The sequence below is a fragment of the Musa acuminata genome, chromosome BXJ2-3 (genome assembly GCF_036884655.1).
Source record: "Musa acuminata AAA Group cultivar baxijiao chromosome BXJ2-3, Cavendish_Baxijiao_AAA, whole genome shotgun sequence".
Taxonomy (NCBI): domain Eukaryota; kingdom Viridiplantae; phylum Streptophyta; class Magnoliopsida; order Zingiberales; family Musaceae; genus Musa; species Musa acuminata.
Genome location: NC_088340.1, coordinates 32,206,877 through 32,217,954, shown reverse-complemented (window position 1 = coordinate 32,217,954; position 11,078 = coordinate 32,206,877). Strand labels below are relative to the sequence as shown.

Sequence of the window (11,078 nt, the reverse complement as noted above, 5' to 3'; positions counted from 1 at the left end):
ATCCATTATCAATGTTGGATCAGGATTTAGTATTATACTCCAAATTGCATCAATCAAGCCAGAGGCAGTCAGGCAGGAAAGAAGAAACCAACATTCAATTTGCAGCAGCTTCTTCTCCAGCTATCAATTTTGTGCATTTAGAGACGCAGCTAAGGAACTGCTTTGTGGTACTCTTTGCAATCTGCATTACTTGTATTACTTGGATCATCACAGCTCCAAAAACTCAGTTAATGCTAACCAAATGATTACGACAAGCTCCGGTGAGCAAAATAGAACGAGCCAAGAGAGAGTAGAACTCATAGATGAGCCGCAAAGGCGAAGTAATTATCCATAATCTCCCAGTAGCAAACACCTTCATCACCTTAAGAAGCAAGGTAGGAAGAGAAAAAAAGAGAATCACAACTATGAAGTGCATGTGCAATTTCTCATTCATCTTTAGTAGAAAACTGGCCCAAACTCTAGCAGGAGACAAAGAGAAATGCACTCTTCCATGGAAGAAAAGAGAAGAAAAGATATTATGATGAGGTTGCGGACGGAGAGGGATTGACGACGATGTGCCTCAGAGGGTGGGAAACATCACCACCTCCAGCATGCTTGACAAACTCAGCCGGGGTGAGGAAGGTGCCATGGCAGACACACACTATCCTTACCTCTTCTCCCTTCCTGTATTTGTAGAGGAATCCCTCGATCTTTCTCCCATTTGGACCATCTCCCCTGGTGGAAACACATGGCATCTCACCCACCATGTTCCTCTCTCGATTCACACCATCAGTTGCAAAGTTCTTCAATGAGTCTTCCTCTCCAACAACAGTAATAGGTTTCCTGACTTCCAAAGTAGAAGTCGAACTTGTGGCATTATGAATAGAATCTGTGTGAGCTGAAGAGGCGTTCTTCGTATCATCTATGTCACGAATAAAAAGAGACAGATCGAACCCTGCAACCAAAAAGAAAAAAAAAGGAGTCATAAGCTTCTTCTTTTTACCTTCCTTAACTTCTAAGAAAGTTTAGAATATTGGCAACTACAACTGGAACATTGACATGAAGTGAAGACTTGTTTTGCTTCCAAAACTATTCGAAGAAGTAATTAAATAAAGAACAAACACCTAAACAGTTGAAAGAACAGTGTTAATTCTTTCAAATCCAATTCTATCTGTCTTTTTAAGAGACACTGATATTCACTCTTCTGGTAAGATTAAGCAGTAACAATAGTTGAATAACTTCAATGACTACAAGCATAGTTAGAGATGATAATATAGCCACATTTTTTCAGAAAAAGGAAGGAAAATACTATAAGAAACATCCTAACAAAGCGCAAATATCATACTACAAGTGATACAGCTGATGATTCTATCGTCGCTAACAATGAAGTACCGGAGGTGAATCTACAATGCAAAGATGAAACTCATCATTGCTTCTCATGATTTGAGATATCCTCAAACAATGACATGCGAGTCTATGACAAAAAGCAAAACTTATCCTTGCTACTCACTATTTGAAGTATCTTTGAACTATAATATGCTTTTGAACTTATAAAAAGCGAGACGGATAACATCTACAGTAACAATTACAACAAATAAATTATTGTGGCACCGCCTCAGCGACCCGCATCGTTGGAAAATGTTTACTACCCAACATCGATGGAAAAGAAACATTGACAACACACGAATTAAGCAGCACCATTCTTGCAACATTACAGGAAATCAAACCAGAAAAGTGTTCTTCGCCTGTCGAGGATACATGATATACTCCAACTCCAATCATTTCTACCTCAAGAAAGAAAATATCACTAGCTTATACAATTCTACCTACTGATAAGCATAACCCAAAAAAAAAAAAAAAAAGAACTCAAACTTTTAGTTTTTGCATTTTTTTCAATAGATATCATTCATGATCTAACCAAAATTCTCAACAAGAATGCAGTACCTTGGGCTGGCGTCTTCCTCTTGAATTCAAACACGCCGTAGGAACTGCCGCTGGCCCGAACAGAGCCATGTGGGATTGGTGGCAAACACCCTGTCACATCTACCGGCGGTGATGCAGCCGTGCTTTTAGACCCTGCCGCCCATGCAAGTAGCTCGGAAGGAGTAGCAGCACCGAACACTCCTCGGAATTCTTTCCCCTTCAGAGGCTTGAGGCGGCCATTGATCATATTTGGCGTTATCAAGCTTTTCCTTCCATCCGCATCCTCATCTGATCTCGAAGCATCTGGTTTGATGCAATTTCTCTTCTCCAACCTCTTCCTCTTCGCCTCGAACCTCTTCAGGCTCTGCAGCTCCTTCCGCTTCCTCCTCTCCTCCTCCGTCTCAGCCGGCAACGAGTTCGTCCTCACGAGGGCCGTGGTCATTACAGGGAACTCGTGCTCCCTCTGCGGTGAGGAGAAGGCGGCGATGGACGACGACCGAACCAGCTTCTTGGCCTTCGAGTCCGTTCCGAAGCATCCGCCTAGGGAGAGGCCGAGGTTGAGCTCGACCTCGCCGGACTCCCGTCCTGGCACCTCAAGCTGCTCGCCAAAGCAGCTGTTTCCGTCCAATCTGCGGAGCAAGTCTCTCGGAAATCTGTCGATAACCGACGAGGGTAGCTCCCTCTCCCGCTCCGCTGCCTCTTCTTCCATTTGAGGATCAACAAACGAACCGTAGATCAAAAGAACAGATAAGTATCACAAATTTCGACCAAAAAGCTACCTTTTCTCTCAAAGGTTTGATCTTTTTTTCGACCTACTCGAAACCCGAAACGTGGATTCCTATAGCATTCAAATTCTAAAGAAAAAAGTACACAGATAAATCGCAAAAAAAGAGCAGAGGAGACATGAGGGACAATGAGATATCAGATAAAAAGGAACAAAAAAAAAAAAGAAGCAATCTTTGAGCTTCCTAAGAGCTAAAAATCATCATAAAAATAAAATAGAACGCGCAAAAAAGAGGAAGTCTATGAAAGCTTCAAGGCCGAGATTCCATTTAAATTAAACAGCGAAGAAGAAGAGGAACGGAGAAGGGGACGGAGAGCTTTCTCCTGTTACCTGTCGGCGTTCCGTGCCCTGGAGATTGGGCAATGACCAGAATGCCCCTACTCGTGGGGTGGGGGGAGCCCTGTCGAGGATACGCGACCGCAACGTAGGAGGAGAGAGACGATGGGGAGCCGAGGGCCGCGTCATCGCGAATCGAGCGGCGCCGCGCCCCTCGGCTCGCGCGTGAGCCGATGGCGTGGCCTTCCTGCTGTCCGAAGCACACGTGTTGCGGAGCAAAAGCACGTGACATCGAAACGTGTCGCACTGCCATCCGACCGGCCAACGTAAGGTCGCTGTCTCGGCCAATCCAGCTGTCACACTCAGACAGCGACCTTACGGTGGAAAGCGGATCCGTTATGGAAAAAGAATTTGGTACCCGTTACCAGCAGCAGATCCGGTCTACATGGCTACGGCATATCCGTTCTCACCCTAGAGACAATTTTTTCCTGAAAATAAATTTTAGGCTATATGATCGATTACTTTTTAAGTTTTGTTTACAGAATTATTTTTGATTTATATATTTTTAAAGTTGATATCATTCTAGAATGTTGTAATTAGACAATGTGAATAAATTAATAGTACCGATGCAAAAAGAGATTGAGAGACCAAAGATGACTAATGAAAACAATAAAAAATAAATATTCTTAATCTAATATCTTTATACAAATAATAGGGCCTAAATAATCGGGACATTGTCCGATTTAGTCATGTTGTGTATAAAAAAAAAATTCAATGCAGCTTTTTATAAACAAAGGTGCCACGTAGGCAAGGCACCAGCACCTACTAGATATGGTAATTAAATTTGGTGGAGATGAGGGAGGACCTTAAATAAAATGTTGGAAGTGAGGAAAGAATGATGCACAGATAAATAATCAGAAGACTATTTTAGATATATTATTGATTCTTTTATCAATATGAAAACACAATATACTATATATAGTTAAACTTTTTTCTTGATTTAATGTAGAAACATCTAATTCTATCTAGCATGGAACCCGATCCACATCCTTATCCAGAAATTATTTGATAAAAAATTTGGATACGAATATGAACACCGAGCATGTGTTATATTATATAATTCACTTGGCCTCCCACTACCGGCAATTCGGTGGCAAACGGCATTATTTTGCACCGTCGCATCGCAGCACATGGTCTTTTGTCGAAAGTCCCTCACGTGCATTTGCATGTGTCGAAGACTGGTTTTGTCCAACAAAAAAGATGAAATCCATGGAAGACGTCGACATAAAGATTTGACCAGTGCTCAATCTTATTTTTTTTGGGATGATGTGATCTCACACTGTTCTTTTAAGCTATTCTGATAACAAGAACTGAAGGTAAAAAAAAGAAAAAAGAAAAAATCAATCGATATCTCATCAATAACTGCGAAATGGAATTATTGATGATATGTTTAAACTTTTATTTGTATGAGAACCAACCTTAGAATTCGCTTTCATAAGCGCCAAGAGCTACATCTCCATGTCACGCCCACGTATCCCTCCTCGATTATACCAGCAACTACTCTGTCGTATGGGAATAAGATGCATGCATTTTCAGCAATCAAAGGAATAAAATACTCTAAAAGGTACTCCAAATAGTAAAACGTAACATTTTGTTAATGGAATAGTAATTCTGGTGATCTTAAATCTGTTTGATTTACATCAAAGAAAATTTTGATTTCAGACTATTTGACACAAACAATAGAAAGTCATACAGAGCACTGAATGAAAAAGTTAAACACGTCGTCATAAAAACATAGAAATGCTTATTGCTCCAGAAATGCCATATTTTCTCTACAGTAATATAAATCTCGTGCAGAGTTCAACGTTTTATAGTAAGGTCATGAGAATGAATATTGAATATTGACTATTGAATATGGTCTTCACCATTGCATATCATGGAAGTCAAATGCTTGTCAAGTAATCCAAAGCTGTTCATAAACTAGAATTAAGCACTGGAATTTGGAAACCAATTTCCAAATACTAAGATATTTGCAAACATTAGTAGAAATTTGAAAAATCTTATTAATAAAGTTCCCACCACCTAAAAGCAGTAAACAAAGTGTGAAAGAACATGCATTCCACTGAATTTTTTGATTTGTTATATGAAAATCTCATTGAATAATATGACAGGACTTGCGTGAAAAGGAAAAAGACTAAATCACTAGTCGACTTGCTTGAAAAGGAGCTGCAGTTGGCAGTACCATGCCACACAGTAGGAATAAACAAACAAAAATTGAACAACAACAAAAAGAAAAGCCTTTGAAGGTAGTACACATTCGTATTGGTGATGCATTGGCATTGGACCCCGCAAACAAGGCAAATAATGGATTACTTGGGAAATGAAAGAAACAGAGTGATGAAAAAGAATTGTTCCCTGGTGAGAAAAAAACACTAAGGTGCATCAAAGACCATACCACATGCAGCACTATGTTGAACATGTCTCTTCGAAGTCTTACTCAGTGGACATTGGACAAGAAGAACAAAAGCTATGTAAGCAAAATAAAATAAGCTTAAACTGAAAATATTGATTCTCAAGCATAACCAGAGAGAGGCATGCATCCTTATGGCTTTAATTTAAAAACCTTTTTCATCACCATTGGTGAACAAATATGCCGTGGCGGGTGAGAGTCAGCACGGTTAGGTCCACGGACCGATGTCGGGAGTTTCTGTTGGTTGAGCTAGACGCCGAGGTCGACAGGGCCCTCGCGACGGGGTGTTGATCAACGTTCCTTAATGTGCCAATCCGAGCGTCGTGTATGCCGAGCTGCGTCTCTCCTTCTCCGAGGTGGTTGGTAGCTCGTCTTTGTGAGATGGCCGCGCCCGCGGGAAGGAGTGCTGGTTGGCGTTAGTCGGGACCCGGACTGATTGGCTGCTCTCCTTCGTGCACTGGATGACGATTCTCGGGGGTTGGCAGCTCGCCTTCGTGAGGTGGCTGTGTTTTCCCGCAAAAATGGCCCTCGTCGGGTGGGCGCGGGAAGGAGTGCTGGTTGGCGTTAGTCGGGACCCGGACTGATTGACTGCTCTCCTTCGTGCACTGGATGGCGATTCTCGGGGGTTGATAGCTCGCCTTCGTGAGGTGGTTGCGTTTTCCCGCAAAAATGACCCTCGTCGGGATCACCCGACGAGGCCCCTCCGACGAGCAAGTCAGTCAAGTGATCAATTGATTTTTGTCACCCCTTGGCCAGATGCTGGCCATAGGTCTTTATATTATTGTACGTGGGTCGGTCGTACGCGGGTTGGCGTGGTGGACGTGCCAAACAGTGCCTTGGTACGGATTTTGACTTGGCGTGTCTCGGGAGCGGCTTGGCCTCGAGATTCCCGAGCTGTGACGTGCCGAGCAGTGCCTTGGTACGGATTCTGACTTGGCGTGTCTCGGGAGAGGTTCTGCCACGGGATTCCCGAGACATGACGTGCCGAGCAGTGCCTTAATACGGATTCTGACTGTGGCTGATGGCGTCGGATTCTGATGTGTCTTGGGCCAAAATATACTGTATCACTTCTCCCCCCCCCCAAAGGCGTGCCGTGGGGTCCTTAAAGGGACGAGAGGCATGCCTGGGTCCGAATGGCGTGATTGTGTTGGCTGCTCATGCGGGGAAGCTGGATTGACTCGTCGGGGGACAATTTAGAGGGGCAGTGCCCCATGATTTGGGTAGGACTGACCCTGCTGGTCGAACAGTAGGGGCCTGTCGAGGCGAAACTGAAGCGTCGAAACCGACGAGGCGAGACCTGCGCGGCGAGGTTGGATTGACTCGTCGGGGGGTGTTTTTAGAGGGGTGGTGCCCCGTGATTCGAGCAGGACTGACCCTGTTGGTCGAACGGTAGGGGCCTGGTGAGGCGAAACCAACGAGGCGAAAATGACGTGTCATAGGTCGGATAACGGGTTTAGCACGGCTCCGAGTTACGACTGCTGAGTTTGCAAGTCGACAAGCGAGCCTGGGGTCGACGTGGAGCGACTTGGATTAACGGACTAGGCCGATGATTCGGGCGCTGGATTGACCGAGATGTGACTCGGGCATAAGATTGGCTGCGAGATGCATGGCTCGAGCGTTGGATGGCCGAGGTGCGTGGCTCGGACGCTGGATTTGGCCGAGATGCGACGCGGGCGTTGGATTGGCTGAGATACGTGGCTCGAGCGTTGGATTGGCCGAGATACGTGGCTCGGACGCTGGATTTGGCCGAGATGCAACTCGGGCGTTGGATTGGCCAAGATGCGGCTCGGGTGTTGGATTGGCCGAGATGCGATGCGGGTGTTGGATTTGGCCGAGATGCGGCTCGGGCGTTGGATGGCTTGGTGGGTAGATTTGACTCTGTATCGAGTCTGGGGACCGAGTTGTGAGCTCGGCTCCGAATTGAGTCTGGGGATCGAGTTGTGAGCTCGGCTCCGAATTGAGTCTGGGGATCGAGTTGTGAGCTCAGCTCCGAATTGAGTCTGGGGATCGAGTTGTGAGCTTGGCTCCGAATTGAGTCTGGGGACCGAGTTGTGAGCTCGGCTCCGAATTGAATCTGAGGACCGAGTTGTGAGCTTGGCTCCGTATTGAGTCTGGGGACCGAGTTGTGAGCTTGGCTCCGAATTGAGTCTGGGGACCGAGTTGTGAGCTCGGCTCCGAATTGAGTCTGGGGACCGAGCTCAAGCTCGGCTCCGAATTGAGTTTGGGGACCGAGTTGTGAGCTCGGCTCCGAATTGAATCTGGGGACTGATCTAGAGAGGCTCGGGCAAGAGCTGGGCCAGCGAGCCGCAAGTCGAGAACCGATCTAGAGAGGCTCGGGCCAGAGCTGAGCCTGCGGGCTGCAGGTCGGGAACCGATCTGGAGAGGCTCGGGCAAGAGCTGGGTCGGCGTCTTACGACGGGTCCCTTGGGACGTGGAGTTGCTTCTCGAGGTTTCTCAAGATAGCGCCCGAGGTGAACTTTTTGGATGAAGTCCTCGCTTCGATTCTAGAGGTCACGACAATCTTTCGTACCATGGCTGTAGTCCCGGTGGAACGTGCTCAGAGAGAGAGGCGGAGGCCTCGGGAGCAGTAGCTCTGGTCAGTCGGGCCTCTGGCGGGGTTGCACCTGGGCTGCTGATGTTGTTCCCCGGGATTGCTCCGCCCTTGGCCTCTTGCTGTTCATGCGCTTTCCCGCCACCAGAGCTTCGGCAACGATGTATTGGTTGGCGCGCTGGAGCATCTCGGGGATGACTACTGGTGGCCTCTCGATCAGTGACTAGAAGAACCTTGAAGGCTTCAAACCCATCAGAAACGCCTACATGATAAGAGAAGAGTGAGCGTCCGGGAATCCCCGGATCTCAGTGGCAAAGCGTGCCACGAACTGAGAAAGCGACTCGTCTTCGTGCTGGGATAGCGCGAGTAGGGTGGCCATGTAAGGCCTAGGTCACGCGCTGGCGAGGAAGTTGTTCTCAAACTCCCCGGCGAGTTGGTCGAAGGACGAGACCGAGGATTGGCGTAGCCGGCTGAACCATGCTCATGCCGATCCCCTTAGAGTGGTCGGAAATGCCCGGCACATTAATGCATCGGAGGTGCCATAGAGGGCCATCTGAGCCCGGAATGCAGAGACGTGCTCCGTGGGATCAGAGCCATCGTCGTATGTCTCCAATGTCGGCAGCCTAAAGTTGAGAGGTACCTACTTGTCCTGTATTTGCTGAGTGAAAGGGGACTCGCCCGAGCCGCCTTCGCTAGACTCGCCCTGCGATTTTCAAAACTCACGTTGGAACGCATCCAGACATTGGTTGACGAGACAATTGGGCCCTAAGCGAGTCGTCCGCCGAGTCAGATGATACAGTGTTAGGCTCGAAGCAGGGTAGTGTGACTCGGCAGGGTGCGAGTATGCTCTGCTCGAGCGGACCTCTCAGGTCCGTCGTTCGATCTCGGGCTTCTGCCGTCCCGACCTACTCCCTGCTCGGCCTTTGTCGGATCAAGTCAATCGAGGGAGCTGCTAGCTGCACGATTTGGGGAATGAGCGAGACGACTATCTGCATCATCCCTGCCATCGCTTGTACTTGCTTGGTCAGGCTGAGGAACGCCTCAGGCGACACGGCCGAGAATCCCGCGGTAAGTCCGGGAGGTGGTAACCTCGGGTCATTGAACGGGCAACAACAGTGATCTGGCGTCGAGGCCGGGGTCCCCCCATCTCGAAGGACGGGGAGGGGTTGATCTCCGGGCCCGACAACAAGGTGACCGACCGGTGGTTCTTCCGCGGGGAGAGCTCCTGTGGGATGCTCCTGCGACATGGACCTCCTTCTAGCGCCAAAATGTTGGTGAACAAATGTGCCGTGGTTGGTGAGTCAGCACGATTAGGTCCACGGGCCGATGTCAGGAGTTTCTATCGGCTGAGCTAGATGCCGAGGTCGACCGGGCCCTCGCGACGGGGCGTTGATCAGCGTTCCTTGGTGTGCCAATCCGGGCACCGTGTATGCCGAGCTGCGTCTCTCCTTCTTCGGGGTGGTTAGCAGCTCGTCTTCGTGAGGTGGCTGCGCCCGCGGGAAGGAGTGCTGGTTGGCATTAGTCGAGACCCGGACTGATTGGCTACTCTCCTTCGTGCACTGGATGGCGATTCTCAGGGGTTGGTAGCTCGCCTTCGTGAGGTGGCTGCGTTTTCCTGCAAAAATGGCCCTTGTCGGGATCACCCGACAAGGCCCCTCCAACGAGCAAGTCAATCAAGTGATCAATTGATTTTTGTCACCCCCTGGCCAGATGCTGGCCATAGGTCTTTATATTATTGTACATGGGTCGGTCGTACGCGGGTCGGCGTGGTGGACATGTCAAACAGTGCCTTGGTACGGATTCTGACTTGCCGTGTCTCGGGAGCGGCTAGGCCTCGAGATTCTCGAGCCGTGACGTGCCGAGCAGTGCCTTGGTACGGATTCTGACTTGGCGTGTCTCGGGAGCGGTTCTGCCTCGGGATTCCCGGGACATGACGTGCCGAGTAGTGCCTTAGTACGAATTCTGACTGTAGCTGATGGCGTCAGATTCTGATATGTCTTGGGCCAAAATATGCGGTATCAATCACATAAATCCATGTCTCAAAATGAGAACCTTAGCATCAAGACACAATGACAAAAAAGATTGCAATTGAGAATCCATTACATAACAATGAGATTGAAGCTAGAAATCAGAGGTCAGAAGATGGCAAGACCTACTAGGACTCAAAAAGAAAATGAAATTTATAATCAAGGTTGCAATTGTGTGGCATTTTCCAACTCGATAGTTTTTGTTTGGACAGAGGAAATGTCCAGTGTTGAATTCAATTCAAAATATGCAATGAAAATATTTAGTTTGACCCAGATGCCCATAAAATTTTAGTTAGGTTATCACTAATCCCGAGTTTTAGCAATCACTTAACAGAAAAAAAGCATTTTCCTTTCCAAAAGAGGTTTCCACATCACAAGCAATGACAAGAACATTGATCGCAACGAATTGATGCAAGAATAGAAAAGTCGGACACAAATTATCGCGTTTATAGATATCAAATCGTAAGCATAGACAACCCCATATGACCTGAACCAAGACCATCCGATTCCATGATCGGCAAATTCCTAAAACCCTAAAGTTCCGACTAGGCATGTATGATGAGCACGAAAACCCCAAGCCTTTAAACCCTAACTTCCATGGCTCAAATCATTCTGCCCATAGTATTTATCGTGGGAAGATTAATCAAACAAGCAAGCAGACGGACCGAAAACCCACTAAGAATTCACTCAAAGAATGCTCGCTGTTCTCAAATGTCGCTATCAGAAGAATTGAAACACATTATTGTAAGGAACGACCAATCGTAATGAAACCCAAACTAGAAAATAATAGAGGAAACCATGAAACGAGGAGGAAATCCGTCAATATTGAATCTTTTCCAAAGAGGAAAAGGCGTAAGTGGGTGAATGCGTAGATCAACGAGGGTAAGAAACAGATTACTTTCTTGGAGATGTGGCGACGATAGAAGAACTCCAGCTCCGCTGTGACGGGAGCCCTAAGAATCGAAGCCAACGCGGGAAAGCAAAACAGAGCAGGACTTCGCAGGCCAATGGATTTCAGAATTTGTACCATCGGCTCTAATTTGATCGATCCAGACACAGATCACTGAG

General features: G+C 47.3%; 1 protein-coding gene and 1 long non-coding RNA gene across 2 annotated transcripts; both read right to left on the bottom strand.

Annotated features, from left to right (window-relative positions):
• Positions 1 to 299: 299 nt before the first annotated feature.
• Positions 300 to 3,269, bottom strand: LOC135607728 (ninja-family protein 2-like). Its single transcript, XM_065099746.1, has 3 exons — positions 3,017 to 3,269; positions 1,924 to 2,604; positions 300 to 934 (listed from the first exon to the last, which is right to left on the bottom strand). The coding sequence occupies exons 1-3, from the start codon at positions 3,252 to 3,254 to the stop codon at positions 516 to 518; spliced, it is 1,338 nt and encodes a 445-aa protein (XP_064955818.1). The 5' UTR covers positions 3,255 to 3,269; the 3' UTR covers positions 300 to 515.
• A 600-nt stretch (positions 3,270 to 3,869) lies between these two features.
• LOC135607729 (uncharacterized) lies at positions 3,870 to 11,044 on the bottom strand. The gene is made up of 3 exons (XR_010485245.1): positions 10,909 to 11,044; positions 4,441 to 4,524; positions 3,870 to 4,332 (listed from the first exon to the last, which is right to left on the bottom strand). It is a non-coding gene; the product is annotated as an uncharacterized LOC135607729 (long non-coding RNA).
• Positions 11,045 to 11,078: the final 34 nt, after the last annotated feature.

Coding starts and splice junctions, on each gene's coding strand:
- LOC135607728 (XM_065099746.1), bottom strand. CDS start 3,254: ATGTCACGTGCTTTTGCTCCGCAACACGTGTGCTTCGGACAGCAGGAA. Junction 2,605..3,016: donor AGGGCACGGAACGCCGACAG/GTAACAGGAGAA, acceptor CTCAAATGGAAG/AAGAGGCAGCGGAGCGGGAG. Junction 935..1,923: donor GAGGAAGACGCCAGCCCAAG/GTACTGCATTCT, acceptor TTTTGGTTGCAG/GGTTCGATCTGTCTCTTTTT.